This window comes from Heptranchias perlo, chromosome 17 (assembly GCF_035084215.1).
Source record: "Heptranchias perlo isolate sHepPer1 chromosome 17, sHepPer1.hap1, whole genome shotgun sequence".
NCBI classification, from domain to species: Eukaryota; Metazoa; Chordata; class Chondrichthyes; order Hexanchiformes; family Hexanchidae; genus Heptranchias; species Heptranchias perlo.
The window spans coordinates 28,096,273-28,112,840 of record NC_090341.1 but is presented as its reverse complement, the minus strand read 5'-3'; the positions used below and the strand labels follow the sequence as shown (position 1 = coordinate 28,112,840).

Below are 16,568 nucleotides of genomic sequence, written 5' to 3'. Positions count from 1 at the left end.
CTCCCACCCCTCTTTTCACCATGGGAGAAGATTTCTACTTATATACAAAACAAAATATAATACACATAAGTAACTGTTAGTTTAGACTGTGCTGACAAAAGATCATCAACCTGAAACATTAACCTTATGTTTCTCTCCACAGATGCTGTTTGACCTGTTGGGTGCTTCCAGCATTATCTGTTCTTATTATAGAAGATTTCCACTGCTGCTATTTATAATAAAATTATACTTGAGTATACAAAGAACATATTTAAGACAATGTCCCCCTCTCCACCCCACCCCATGTCACTCAATCCTTTCTTTCTACAGAGATGTATTTAATGGACTCTTTAACCCATTTATACTGGCCACTTCAATGATATTCTCTGGTAATTTGTTCCACAAAGCTTTTTGGATCTGTGGTGGTTGTTTTGGATCTTACTGCTGATAGCTACTTTAAATTTTACATTTATAGGAATATGAATTACTTAAATACCTGATTGAAGACAACTGTCAGCTTTGATAAAGATTCTAAACTAACAGTTACTTATTGTGTTTTGTGTATAAGTTAAAACCTCATTTGTTTCCATTAATGGAAGAGACACTGCTTCTTTAAATAATTAAAACCTTAGTTAAAAGGTACAGAAAAACATTTGCTGTGCATAGTTCATGGATCTTTATTTCTGATTTTCAGAGGAATAACAGGTGGTTGCGAAGAAAATTGTAGCATTTTGCAAACACTTTTTATTTTCATCTTTTCATCGTAACAATTTAACTGAGGAAATTTTTACAAGAGCTGTGCTTGCCATAATCCCCTGATCTTCAGTTTCTTTTTAAAGTTACATTTCTGATTTGACATACTACTTTACTATTGTGTAGGCATATTTACTATCTTGAGTGCATATATGCAAATATATTGTCATTCTCAAGAGAACAACATTTATTCCCATGTAATCTCTCATCTGACAGCTCTGTTAACTGAAGCCAACATCTGAAAAAAATAGTACTGATCTCATATTAGCCAAAGTGCTCTGGAGAAGTTAAATAATGTGTCCTGTGTGGACATTTTCACTCTGCCACAGAGCTATTTCATGCATGTACAGTCACACATTAGTATATACATAAAGAGACAAAAACTCTGGCATGGGAAGTCAAATAAACAGAGTGTAACAGTGACATTAAAACATTCCAGGTGGTTAAGAAAAGACAAACAGTGCGCGACTGGTCCTAATTTGTGCAGTTTATTGTAACTTGAAGTGAAATGGTTTAGAAATCCCTAATAATTATCTGTATTATTCTTGCAGCAAAGTTCGGGCCTTTCTTTCAGGTAAATGCTAAAAGAGCAGATATGAACATAAGACCATAAGAGATAGGAGCAGGAGTAGGCCATTCGGCCCCTCGAGCCTGCTCCACCATTCAATGAGATCATGGCTGATCTGATTTTTACCTCAACTCCACTTTCCCACCCTTTCCCCATATCCTTTGACTCCCTTGCTGATCAAAAATTTGTCTAACTCAGCCTTGAATGTATTCAATGACTCAGCTTCCACAGCTTTATGAAGTAAAGAATTCCAAAGATTCACGACCCTCTGGGAGAAGAAATTCCTCCTCATTTCCGTCTTAAATGGGCGACCCCTTGTTCTTAGACTATGCTCCCTAGTTTTAGATTCTCCCATGAGGGGTAACATCCTCTCAGCATCTACCTATCGAGTCCCCTCATAATCTTGTATGTTTCAATAAGATCTCCTTTCATTCTTCTAAACTCCAATGAGTATGGACCCAATCTGTTCAATCTTTCCTCATAAGACAACCCTTCCATACCTGGAATCAACCCAGTGAACCTTCTCTGAACTGCCTCCAATGCAAGTATGTCCTTCCTTAAATAAGGGCACTAGAACTGTACGCAGTATTCCAGGTGTGGTCTCACCAGCACCCTGTACAGTTGTAGCATGACTTCCCTGCTATTACATTCCATCCCCCTAGAAATAAAGGCCAATATTCCGTTTGCCTTCCGGATTACCTGCTGCACCTGTATGTTGACTTCTTGTGTTTCATGTACGAGGACACCCAGATCCCTCTGTACCGCAGCATTTTGTAGTATTTCTCCATTCAAATAATATTTTGCTTTTTTATTTTTCCTCCCAAAGTGGATGACTTCACATTTTCCCACATTATATTCCATCTGCCAAATTCTTGCCCATTCACTTAACCTGTCAATATCCCTTTGCAGACACTTTGGGCCCGATATTACCAGGGCGGCGGGTTCGAGGCGGATGGTCGATTCAGCCTGCCCTGCGCGCAATCCGCAGGTTGATTGGATCCACTTACCTGTTCTTCCGGGTTCCCCGCTGCTTCGCTGCGCAGCGGGCGGACTGCGCATGCGCAGTAAAGTCTGTCAGCTGGAGGAGCTCTATTTAAAGGGGCAGTCCTCCACTGACTGATGCTGCAAGAAATAGGAAAAATTACAGCATGGAGCAGCCCAGGGGGAAGGCTGCTCCCAGGTTAATGATGCCTCACTCCAGCTCTTATTGGATGGGGTGAGGAGGAGGGGGAGGACAGAGATCTTCCCCCCAGCGGGCGGGAGGAAGCGGCCTGCCTCAGCCACCAAGAAGGCCTGGCCCAAGGTGGCAGAGGAAGTCACGTGCACCACCAACATATCGCGCACCTGCATACAGTGCAGGAGGCACTGCAATGACCAAAATGGCCTGTTCCCTGATTGGTTCCCCAACGTATTGGTCTAAGAAACAGTCCCTAATACATTCTATGAACTCCTTCTCCCATTTTTGCCAATTTGATTTGTCCAATCTATGTGAAAGTTAAAATCGCCCATGATTATTGCATTACCTTTTTTACAAGCCCCCCCTTATTTCCTGATTAATATTTTGCCCTACAGTGTACTTTCTGTCATGGGGCCTATATACTACTCCCACAAGTGATTTCTTTCCCTTGCTATTTCTTACCTCCACCCAAATTGATTCAACATCTTGAAATTCTGAGCCAAGATCATTTCTCACTATTATACCAATTTCATCCTTTATTAACAGAGCTACCCCACCACCTTTACCTTTTTTCTTATCCTTCCAAAATGTTAAATAACCCTGAATATTTAGCTCCCAACCTTGGTCACCTTGCAACCACGTCTCTGTAATGGCCAAGAGATCATACCCATTTGTTTCTATTTGTGCCGTCAATTCATCTATCTTATTACGAATGCTGCGCTCATTCAGATAAAGAACCTTTAATTTTGTCTTTTTACCATTCTTTCCTACCCCGGCCCCATTTGCTAGTGCACTCTTATGTTTGTACGCTCTGACACACTCTGTTTATCATTACCCCCATTACTTTCCTGTACTATTTCCTTGTCTTTTCTCTTTATCAATCTAAACTTTGCCCCACCTGAGCCCTCCCCCCTCAATTCAGTTTAAAGCCTTCTCTACCGCCCTAGTTATTCGGTTTGCCAGAACACTGGTCCCAGCATGGGTCAGGTGAAGCCCATCCCAACGGAACAGCTCCCTCTTTCCCCAGTACTGGTGCCAGTGCCCCATGAATCAAAACCCACTTCTTCCACACCAATCTTTGAGCCACGCATTCATCTCTCTGATCTGATTTACCCTGTGCCAATTTGCTCGTGGCTCAGGTAATAATCCGGAGATTATCACCTTTGTGGTTCTGCTTTTTAATTTAGTCCCTAGCTGCTCAAACTCCCTCTGCAGAACCTCTTTCTTAATCCTACCTATGTCGTTGGTACCCACGTGGACTATGACAACTGGATCCTCCCCCTCCCACTCCAAGTTTCTCTCCAGCCCTGAGGAAATGTCCTTAACCCTGGCACCGGGTAGGCAACACAGCCTTCGGGACTCTCGCTCTTGGCTGCAGAGGACAGTATCTATCCCTTTAACTATACTGTTGCTTACTACAACCACATTTCTTTTTACTCCCCCCACTTGAATGGCCCCCTGAACCACGTGCCATAACCAGTTTGCTCATCCTCCCTGCAGTCCCTGCACTCGTCCGCAAGGGCTGCAAGAACCTAATTTCTATTGGACAAGTACAGAGGCTGAGGCTCCTGCAATGCCACCTCCTGGATCCCCGTACCTGCCTCACTCACAGTCACATCCTCCTGTCCCTGACCATGTGCCAATTCTACAGTATTTAGTCTAAGGGATGTGACTGCCTCCTGGATCAAAGTGTCCAGGTAACTTTCTCCCTCCCTGATGCCTCGCAATGTCTGCAGCTCGGACTCCAGCTCCTCAACTCTGAGCCGAAGTTACTCGAGCTGCAGACACTTAACGCAGATGTAGTCGTCCTAGACAAAACAGTCCAGTCGCTCCCACATGTTGCGGCTGCAACACATCTCCTGCCCTGTCAGAACTATTTTATTTATTTAATTGACACCAACCATAATTTATTATCGGGGTACACTGGTGATATAATTCATTTGTGCATTGTGCTCAGGCTGGAAATTGAGATCGAGTGATCTCGGGATATTTGCTCAAGCTTTCCATAATGCTACTTGCTGATCGTATCCTGAATGTTAGATATTGGGAGGGAATTCAAATCAACAGACTTTATCTTAGGTTGCTCTTCAGCTTCCTCTATTAGCTAGTGCAAGTCAAGGTGATGTAAGCTGCCACATATCGGTGTCCAGTTTTTCCATTCAATATTATTTTAATGGCGGTGTTAACCCATTCATTTTAAATGGGTTCGAGTCAGCATTTAAATGACACTAACTGGAAAGTCTAGGCTCTGGAGTCCAGAGTGTGAAGTTCAGGAATCTGTGAATAAGATAAAATGCACTGAAAATTATTAACATTTTTCTTTAAAGCATCATCCATTTTAAAGCCCAGTAATGTTTCATCTCAAAAATGTAACATTATTACCAGAATTCTGCAAATTAAGAATAGTTTAGGAGTGAAATTTGGTTGGACATAGGTTCACAACTGCAAACTGTTAATCTTAAGGTCAAAGAGACTTTCTTAGAATACATCTACACTACAAGTTTAGCATCGGTGCTAAGCGATTTCAGTTTATAACCAATTGCTAAACAAGCAATATAAATTCAGGTTAAGGTCAGGCCCTGACTCTGGAGTGAAGTGGAATGAGACTTTCTGGATGGGATACTTTCACACCACTTCGGTTTGACACCGCATGGTATGTAAATGCAGTGCAGTGTGTCAAACCTGGTTGAATCCTTACATACTTCATAATTCTACCTGACTTTAATTCAAATGTTTAGAAAGTGAAAATGTTCTTCTCCCTGCACCCTAAGCATTTAAATTTCTAGCTTTTGGGAGATAGCCCTGCTCGTGCATGTATCTGGGCATGCATGGAGTTAAACAGGACAATCGAAGTTCCAGCCAGGCAGGCGGGGCCAGTAACATATGCAGGGTTCTGCCTGGCTGGAAATTGAACTGTAGCGATTGGACTTAGATCAGTAGCTGCAATGTAAATACCTCCTTCGTTGTAATCGTAGAAGAGTTTCAGTTCGTAACTACAGCTTAAAAAGTTTAGAATATAAATCAGTACAAATCATGTGGTACATTCTCACTGCAGATTGAGTTACATGGCGTGGCAGCATTTTACTTTAGCCCTATCTTATCTGTCAAGGATATCATATCTTGCTTCAATCTGTCCAAATTGGAAATATAGGAATTCATCAATCAGCTTAAAAATGTAATTTTTTTGGTCAGTTTTTAAAGTATATATGTATATTCCTATTCATAAATAGCATATTGGAATGATTTTCAAAACTACAATGTACCTTAGGGTTCAGATGATAGTCATAATTAGCTCAGTTTACCTACCTGGCTGATGCCACTTTAGCCCCTCAATGTGTTACTGCCTTGTAACATAATTCCATTTATTACCCTTTGTGTAATCTTTATTTGGAGTGCATTTTCCATTGTATGAAGGTTTTTACTAGCGCAAGTTGAAGCTACGTGAACTTCTGATAGGAAGCCCCACAAGTTGGTAATAACAAGGTGTCACACAAGTATTGAAGTTTGAATCTCAAAAATATTAGAAGAAAAAATAATAATCTACTTAGTAAATTTAGTTTTGATGAATTCCCAGCATTGGCAGTACTTGGCACAAAATACACACTATTTTATTGTTTTTCATGCAAATGAGAAAATGTGTGATGACTCCTGCATTATTCAACACTCTTGGTGTCTTGGCCCAAAATGTAAAAAGAACCACAAAGTGCAGAGGAAAACATTTTAGCTAGAGAATAGAATGTTTTCATTTGTGCCTCATAATCCTTTTGTGTTATACTTGACAGATAACACCACCAGTAATACTGAAGATCAGGATGAAGTACTGGATCTGTTGTATGATCCCTGTTTGAATTGCTACTTTGATCCAAAAACAGGAAAGTACTATGAATTGGCATGAGTCGAAGATTGAGGCCTTCAAAGGAACACTGTTGCATGGCAACTGCTTGAATTTTTCTAAGACTGCAAGAGCATATCTTTTCAAAGAAAACGCTGGCAGTCATCATAAAATAGGAATACTTTAATCCAAAAGAAGGCTGAGTGATGGAGAAATGAATGTATTCATCGTCTGAGGTCTGCAGCAGCATTTCAGCATAAAAAAAGTAAACACATTCTTTTTAATTACCAAAGATTGTAACTGGACAGATTCCACAGTTCCATGTGTTTTTTTTAAATGTGTTCTCAAATGCACATTTGTGTTTTTGCATGCATGTGCCATGTAATATGAACCATGTCTTATTTTGAAACTGATGAAATATAATTGACACTTAAGAGGTACTGCATTATAACTAAATTTGCCAAATTTAAAAATGAACTTCACATATTATTACTAGGGATAGAGAACTTTGAATCTTGTGTTTATATTTGGTCAAACTCACATTGATACAATATATACTGAATAAAGTACTTAACGTGGATTTTATGCCGTACTGGAGGGTGATAACCTGATATTTACCTAATGTATTTATATATATGTATGTATACAAGAAATTGAGATAACTTGCCAAGCATTGAGTGTTCGAGGTTCATTCATAAATATCTCAGCAAAAACTAATTTTTGATGAATTGTGACGGTTCTTAGATGGATGTATATTTTTCATCACTTTTTAAAGGAGAACTTTAAGTTGGCAAAACTATCATTTGAACAAAGAGAGTTTTCCTCTGGATTGCGAAGTGCAAAATTAATTGGTTTTAATAATTACTTATATTTAGAAAGGGCCCATAAGGGGACAGGGTGTTGCATTAAACTGGAACACTGCCCCAGCTTTCCTCAAGCTCTGTGGGTGAATACGCCCTAAGATTAACTACAGCCCAGGTTCTGTCTCCGGTCCAGTAACCCGTGTTGGAAAACTTCCAGGTGTAGATGTAGGGGATGAGAAACTGGCCTAGTGCAGAAAACCGCCGCAAAATGGGCGGCGCCAAGTGAACGCACATCTGAAGACATCACCCCGAGACCCACTCAATAATGGGCCTTTAACCTCATCTACATAAAACCTGCGAGCTGCGGACACCAATTGGGTGCCTAGAGGCAGCTCACCGGTTGGAGCCTGAAGGAATTTGTCTGACGCTGACACCAAGCCAACCTGCAGGTATGTCCTGGAGGGAGAGGCACACCGGAGAGGGTAAACTCCGGCCGGCAGCTTCTCCTGACTCCACTGAAATGAAACTACAAAAAAGTTCAGCATGGCAGTACTTCGCACAAAATACACCCTTTGTAGCAGTGGCCTCCAGTTGTGCCTTTAAGGTCTGCTGAAGACTCGGATTAACTGGGGGAGCACGTGCTGTTCCTAAAACAGGCACAAGGACTCTAATTTGCATGTTCAAGGTGCCTAATGCCTGATTTAGGTGGATACCCTGGACACTTGGAGGTCACTGATTTCCAATTCACGTCAGGTTTGACATGGATTGTGCAGCATAAAGCTTCTGCTACACTGCCCAACATTGTACCTAACACCAATGCCAGGGAAGCAACCCTCACCATACCAGTGCTATATTTCCCCATCTTATAACAGCCATTCTTGTGGTCTTCCTCAAGTAAAACTACCAATTTTAATATTGATTTATACAGAATTTTGAGCTGTTTTCTGCTGTGAACCAACGCTGGAAAAGAACACTGATTCAGAGCTGTTTAAACTCATTTCACTCAGGAACCTTACAGTCCAGACAGGAGATTATTATCTCATTAGTCCAAGTTAGATCTGAACCCAAAGCCCAGAGGGGAAAGGAAAGTGCTTTTCCTCTAATTTTACTCCCTTCTTCTCCTGAAAGCAAATACTTACACTGGAATACGATTCTGTGGTTGCCAGTCTCACTTGTGAGCCCAAACAGCGAATATTAGCAGGTGTTCTGTGGCTGACGCTGATTTTGTTGTTCCTCTGGGAGACAAATTGGACCTCATCGTGCCCACATTTTGGGCAAAAAGAGTTGGGGGGACTCATTTTTGAGCATGATGTGTCACACCCAATCTCCCTGGGAAATGCGCCGGCTGTCAAATTGGACTGCAGACTGGCTGCAAAAATTAAACACTCCTCCATTCTCTTGCACTGATTGGCATCCTTCATATTGTTGGGCAAAAAAAAAATTGAAACTTGTTTTCCTTAAATTTTTTCTCCTACTTAGCCACTGATTGGTAAGAAGACTCTCTTGAAATATGATTTTCTATTGAAATTATGAGTTTGTTAGAATTTCTACACCACTGAATTCCCTTGCTCAGCAATTGTGCTGTGGGAATGCACTGATTGCAGCCATGTACTTGGAATTAGAGGGTGAATCATTTAGAATTGCTTTAGTCCACCTACTTGTGACCAGTTCAGAGTAACTAATCAGCGTATCTCAATTAACAGCCAGAGGCCTGGGAAAGGGCCACTCGCCAACGCTCTCAGCTGCAGTTAGTATGTAGCTGGGAGAAACCACAGAACAATGAGAAAAATTAAGGCTGTTCTTCCATCATGTCAAAAATATATAATTTAATGAGGAAAGTATTGCTTTGATTTTCCATATTTTTAATTCATTTTCTTGTCCCTTTTTTGGTTGTTGAGCATTGTTGCCTGACTGACGTGCTGGGCAGGCAGCCTGCTCTTTGGCGTAGACCAATTCTGTACAGTCATTAGCCATTAGAAGATATATTAGAGTACATGGAATGACTTGCCCTGCAATTTTCCCGACTTGCCCACGTGGAAGAGTCGTGCCTCCTTTCAGCCACTCAGTTCTAACTGGTACATGTACTTGCTTTGCTATCCCAATGCCCGAAGAACTATCTCTTTTATAAAATGTTATTTTTGTCTTTATAGCCTTTCAGCTTCATATATTTCAACCCTTCCTTTGAACCAATTCAGAATGTAATATTCTGTTATTGTGTTAATAACTCATGCCTTCTTCCTCAATATATTTTTTAATTTTACTTCATTTATTTCTGTGTATGTGTTCATCCTTCCTCTCTTAGTATAAAAATGGCCTGCCAAAGGCAAAGCAGTCGTGCTTCAAAGGAATGCCTTTTAATACAGAGTTAAGTGGCCTGTCTAGAAAATGTAGACCCACCTGGAAGATTGCATTTATTTTGCTGCTTAAGCTTTATCTTTGTAATGCTCCACTTATTTCATGTTGATGTTCTAAAACCAAATATTTCTACAGTTGATGCAGATAGTAGGTTAAAGTCAGTGCTACAAAAGAGCAGAGTTGATGTTTTGTATCATTTGCTGTAGGAAATCTGAAAAATAATTTGTGTTGAAAATGCTCCCAATGTGGTTTCATGTAGTTTTGATTTATGATTTGAAATTGGACGTTTTACTGTTGTAATGTACATTTTATAGTTCCTGGGGAAAGGTAGAATCTAATAATTATAGTATTCAATAAAGTCTTTTTATCTTTGTTAAAATGTATTAACGTTTTCTCTAAGGCTACGGAAGGGTGGTTGGTACTTAGTGTTGACATGGATTTGATTGTCGTTAAGTAACAGCCTATATAGACCAGCAACAGTAATACCTCCATCTAATCCACTCTTTCTGGTAGTTTTGATGATCCAAGCCAATTTTTCATTTCTAAATTTAAAAAGGGTTAGCAAGCTAGCACTGTACATAAATTGCACAACTGATCAGGAAACATAATGGGCCAGAATTTGCTTTAAAAAGAACAATGAGTGCGCTCACCATTTTAGTGGCCAAATGAAAGAGCAAGTTACGCCGTTCGTACATGTGCAGACAAACGCGGAAATCCGAAAATTGCTCTCCCTGCAGAAGATCGCCAGCGATCTGACAGGTTCGCCTTAAAGGGACATCGACGGCTGTAATCAACAGAATCAATGGACCAGCGCCAACTTGCTCTTCTGCCCAGCTGGAAATTAACTAATATCGTCACAAAACAGGTACGCTTAAAAATACCAGGTCGAAACTTAGTTTTAACAGCATGATCAATCTTAATGACTGCCAAACAACTAAAAATTAATTTTTAAAAATGTGGAGTCTCATTACTCCTTATTTTAATAGTTTTTGGTCATTAAAAAAGTTTTTTAAAATTTAAAATTTTTTTTGAAACTTTTTCCTTCTGTCTCATAGAAACATAGAAAATAGGAACAAGAGTAGGCCCTTTGGCCCTGCTCCACCATTCAAAATGATCATGGCTGATCGTCTAACTCAGTACCCTGTTCCCGCTTTTTCCCCATATCCCTTGATCCCTTTAGCATTAAGAAATATATCTATCTCCTTCTTGAATACATCTAATGACTTGGCCTCCACTGCCTTCTGTGGTAGAGAATTCCACAAGTTCACCACCCTCTGAGTGAAGAAATTTCTCCTCATCTCGGTTCTAAATTGCATACCCCGTATCCTGAGACTGTGACCCCTGGTTCTGGACTCCCCAGCCATCGGGAACATCCTCCCTGCATCTAGTCTGTCTAGTCCTGTTAGAATTTTATATGTTTCGATGAGATCACCTCTCATTCTTCTAAACTCTAGTGAATATAAGCCTAGTTGACCCAATCTCTCCTCATACGTCAGTCCTGCCATCCCAGGAATCAGTCTGGTAAACCTTCGTTGCACTCCCTCCATGGCAAGGACATCCTTCCTCAGATAAGGAGACCAAAACTGCACACAATACTCCAGATGTGTTCTCACCAAGGCCCTGTACAACTGCAGTAAGACATCCCTGCTCCTGTACTCAAATCCTCTTGCAATGAACGCCAACATACCATTCGCCTTCCTAACTGCTTGCTGCACCTGAATGCTCACTTTCAGCGATTGGTATACAAGGACACCCAGGTCTCGTTGCACCTCCCCTTTTCCCAAACTATCACCATTCAGATAATAATCTGTCTTTCTGTTTTTACAACCAAAGTGGATAACCTCACATTTATCCACGTTATACTGCATCTGCCATGTTCTTGCCCACTCACCCAACTTGTCTAAATCACATTGGAGCCTCTTTGCATCCTCCTCACAGCTGACATTCCACCCCAGCTTTGTGTCGTCTGCAAACTTGGAAATGTTATATTCCATTCCTTCATCCAAATCATTGATATATGTTGTGAATAGCTGGGGCCCAAACACTGATGCCTGTGGTACCCCATTAGTCACTGCCTGCCACCTGGAAAAAGACCCGTTTATTCCTACTCTCTGTTTCCTGTCTGTCAACCAATTCTCAATCCATGCCAGTATATTCCCCCAGTCCCATGTGCTTTAATTTTGCACACTGACCTCTTGAGTGGGACCTTATCAAAAGCCTTCTGAAAATCCAAATACATCACATCCTTTTATTTAATTTGATTATTTCTTACCCTCTCTTTTCATTGTCTATAACTGTTTTTACAGATCATTTTATTGATGAAGCTTTCACTTCCTGGTTTTTACGTTGCAGCTTGTACTTCAAGGTTTTGACACTTCGCAGCTTTTCCAGGATGCTGCAATCTGATTGGTCGAGGGGAGAAATCAATCCTCTTGCTTCTTCCATGGGTCCTAATTTCGTTGGAGCTAACGCTGGGCTCTTCCCAGCTTCCTATTAGAGGAAGTGCCCACGGTAAGTTAGTGGGTTCGTATAAATCTATGGAGCGGTGAGCGCCACTCTGAGCAATTTACGAGCCAATATATCTGTCAGTATGTGTGTTATTGCAGCATGCAATTCAGTCACAGCAGTCATGTTGGCACTTCATTCGTAGAGTAGTGTAACCAACCCAGTATTTTCCTTCAATATGCTATAAATTATTTCTGAAAATTGGTGATCGTAAACCTGGAAAACAAGAGTACAACTTCAATTTTCAATCACAGTCATAGTCTTGTGTATTGTTTTTTGTATTGCTGAGATGCTAATAATTTTTTGCCAAAAGTAATTCAAAGTGCAAGAACTTTTCTGTTTAACATTTTTGCTACAATGTGAACTTATTTGGAGCTGAAAGATTAGTTTCAATATGAATATATTTTAGTCTATATCAAATGTCAGAATTTGTTTTTGAGCAAATTAACAAGTTACGGGCTAAAGGTGACAAATATAACCTTCCAATAACAGCAATGTTAATCACTTCTCTCCCTTAAAAGTTTGATAACCGAGTGAGATGTCAAAACTTGACTTAATAGTTTGATTTGATGAATTGATTCTCATAATATAGTTAACATTAAGTATAAATGTATCTTTAAATGATGCAGCAACAAGCTGCTGACAAATGATGGCAGAATCCTCAGCTGTCAGAGGCTTTATGCAAATGAAGAGGGATATTTACTATTATGTTGGTCTGCTACAAGGTAATATATGGTAGATGCATTTTGAACAGTTTCACATATGTGGCACAACAGGGTGCAGTGAAGGTGACTGTAATGAGGACAGATATGTTATAAATTTCACTGTGATAGTTGCTGACCATCTATGAAGACTTGGAAAATAAATATTTTTGATGGCAACAGGAAATTCAGAGATTTCCATAGCTCAATGCATGCTGCAACAACCCCAGTTTAGTAAGTTAACTCTACGTTTTAAATGCTGTGTACAAGTAACAGGTGATGTTGTCTGAAGGACAAGTCCACAGGCAGGAGAAGTTGAGTTTAAACCTTCACTGAGTTTAACCCTTGCAGAATTTTTGGGTTGATGCAGAATACTGATGTGCACCCAGAAGTCCCGCTCCCACTTAAAGCCAGTGGCCGATACTCAAAGGGGCATTATACCTTACTGAAATAGTTGAAGTACTTAATTTTTTGTTTATTGCAAAAGTAAAACAACTTTAACCTTACCTGTTCGGGTTTCTCATCACTTCTGATTCACATCAGGTGAAAGCAGGCGGGAAGGGCCGCATCCATGAGGTGAGTGCCTTTACTGCACTGCTAGTGGGCCCGGAGGAGCAGGAGTGTTTCTTCTAGGCCCAACAAGCTCACCTGGCATGACCCCACGATCGGCCGATTTTCCACCCCCCACCGCCCCCACCCCCCCCCCCCCCCCCCGAATGCTGGACCCCAACCTCCGATCTCTTCGTCCGACCTCCGATCTCTTCGTCCGACCTCCGATCTCGTCAACCTCATTGAGCGACCTCCGATTTCATCAAACTCATAATGACGCACGGCCAATCGATGTAGTCGTTGATCCAGTTGAGCCTAAACCTGAAGCAGAGCAGAGGAGTAGAGAATGGGGAGATAGGGATAGAGAACGGGAACCCCAACTGGCGAGCTGCTTCAGAGAGCCAGTTTAGCATGCACAGCTCATTGGATCCATGCAAATGGGGCTCCTAGGCCTCATAGCTGCAACAATGGGCAGATGGCGGCCACATTCTACCTGCCAACCACCCATTTTGCACCAAGTGTTAAAATCGAGTTCTTTGTCTTTCTAGAAAATAAGATTTAACGTGTCACAATTTGACCAATTTACACATAGCCCAGGTTAGGCCAGTGATATCTGACTTACAACTGCATTGGTCATTTTCAAGATTTTTGGCAATGTTACAGTGCTTTTGTAAGACACCGGATAAGCTATAGATTTTGCATTGAAGTGGTTTTGGGTGCTCAGTGTAACAGTTATGTTGGTATTTTGTCTCCTAAGCACACTAAAGAAAAATATGTGAGGCCACCTGCAATAAATAGTTTCATGCTGCTTGTACTGAATGAAGTGTCATTCCAGGGAAATGAGAAGCCAATTTTTAAAAATCTATTTGAACCCCTTGTGAACTTTATAAACACAAAAGCAGGACAAATCCAATCCGGCCAATTACCGCCCCATTAGTCTACTCTCAATCATCAGCAAAGTGATGGAAGGTGTCATCGACAGTACAATCAAGCAGTACTTACTCACCAATAACCTGCTCACCGATGCTCAGTTTGACTTCCACCAGGACCACTTAGCACCAGACCTCATTACAGCCTTTGTCATGGACAAAAGAGCTGAATTCCAGAGGTGAGGTGAGAGTGACTGCCCTTGAAATCAAGGCAGCATTTAACCGAGTGTGGTACCAAGGAGCCCGAGTAAAATTGAAGTCAGTGGGAATCGGGGGGAAACTCTCCAGTGGCTGGAGTCATACCTAGCACAAAGGAAGATGGTAGTGGTTGTTGGAGGCCAATCATCTCAGCCCCAGGACATTGCTGCAGGAGTTCCTCAGGACAGTGTCCTCGGCCCAACCATCTTCAGCTGCTTCATCAATGACCTTTCCTCCATCATAAGGTCAGAAATGGGGATGTTCACTGATGATTGCACAGTGTTCGGTTCCATTCGCAACCCCTCAGATAATGAAGCAGTCCGTGCACGCATGCAGCAAGACCTGGACAGCATCCAGGCTTGGGCTGATAAGTGGCAAGTAACATTCACACCAGAGAAGTGCCAGGTAATGACCATCTCCAACAAGAAAGTGTCTAACCACATCCCCTTGACATTCAAAGGCATTACCATTGCTGAATCCCCCACCATCAACATCCTGGGGGTCACCATTGACCAGAAACTTAACTGGACCAGCCACATAAATACTTTGGCTACAAGAGCAGGTCTGAGGCTGGGTATTCTGCGGCAAGTGACTCACCTCATGACTCCCCAAAGTCTTTCCACCATTTACAAGGCACAAGTCAGGAGTGTGATGGAATGCTCTCCACTTGCCTGGATGAGTGCAGCTCCAACAAATCTCAAGAAGCTGGACACAATCCAGGACAAAGCAGCCCGCTTGATTGGCACCCCATCCACCACCCTAAACATTCACTCCCTTCACCACCGGCGCACCGTGGCTGCAGTGTGTACCATCTGCAGGATGCACTGCAGCAACTTGCCAAGGCTTCTTCGACAGCACCTCCCAAACCCGCAACCTCTACCACCTAGAAGAACAAGGGCAGCAGGCACATGTGAACAACACCAACTGCACGTTCCCCTCCAAGTCACACACCATCCCGACTTGGAAATATATCGCTGTTCCTTCATTGTCGCTGGGTCAAAATCCTGGAACTCCCTTCCTAACAGCACTGTGGGAGTACCTTCACCACACGGACTGCAACGGTTCAAGAAGGTGGCTCACCACCACCTTCTCGAGAGCAATTCGGGATGGGCAATAAATGCTGGCCTTGCCAGTGACTCCCACATCCCATGAACGAATAAAAAAAACCCTGCTTTTTAAACATTTTAATACTAAGAAACAGGCATTCCTGTTGCCTAGTCTTTTAACATTAAAACATCACCACCCAGAGGATAAAGCTTTGCAAACGTGTCTGAGCATGTATGTGCAGAGATCCATTGCTGCTGAGCTCAGTGTAAGGTGTAGCCAGCAGGTAACTTGCATTTGCTGGCTGTTCATTGCACCAGATGGATACCTGTCTAAAAGCAGTCTCCATTGAACTACGAACTGAAACTCAAAAAAATAATTTCAGAGAAGTGATGCTCCAAAATCTCATGGCTAGAGAGAAAGTGACACCAAGTGGTTATGAAAAGAAATGCTTCTGTTTCTGTTTGCACAGGACATTAGATTGCTTCATTACCTAGTCAAGGACAAATCCAACAACATTTTGACAACTGCATGTATCCATGAGATTTGGGGACATCTGAGACAAGGGTTTAGACAGCTATTCAGTGGATTATACTATTTGTGCTGCATATCACACAGAGGACAAAAATCTCAAGATGTATGTCAAGGAAATGCAATAAATTCTCATGCAAATTCCTACAATACCATTATTTTAGGAGTATGCTTAAGGAAACACAAAAGATCAGGAAAATGACTAATTCTTCATGACCTTATTGATTCTATTTTTAGCAAACAGTGAATTAATAACTTGTGAAAAATATTGAATTGCTGAATAATAGTAAAATTACAATCTTGAAAAGAAATTCACTGTCATTTTATATCAACTTGCAGGAAATAATAGGCCATGAGAGTGAACGAGTCCAAGTTTTGTATTGCATGAAGAGTGAAAGATTAAGGGAAGTGTTAACATGCATCACTTAACAGTGAATTCTCTGAGTTTTGTCACTCCAATTTACCACTTATAAATTTTGGGTGTGCTGTGTTGCTTTTTTGATCAAACAATGTTTGGAGATATAAGCTGTATTCTACTTATTTCCTGATGAATAATAGGGAAATTACACCTCTACTCAGCAGCTCCAAATGCTTTGGGCATCATCAAGTACTTGATCCAATGCTGGAGTGCAGCGCCTTTTGCA

General features: G+C 41.4%; 1 protein-coding gene across 2 annotated transcripts in view; it reads left to right on the top strand.

The window, feature by feature from the left end:
* The window catches only part of cfap20dc (CFAP20 domain containing), a 365,860-nt gene extending 356,055 nt beyond the window's left edge, over positions 1-9,805 (top strand). For both annotated transcript variants that reach the window (XM_067998825.1, XM_067998824.1), the window contains one exon: positions 6,260-9,805. In XM_067998825.1, the coding sequence (XP_067854926.1) occupies positions 6,260-6,372 (113 nt within the window). In that variant the 3' untranslated portion in view covers positions 6,373-9,805. The remainder of the gene's footprint in view (positions 1-6,259) is intronic.
* The last annotated feature ends 6,763 nt before the right edge of the window (positions 9,806-16,568 follow it).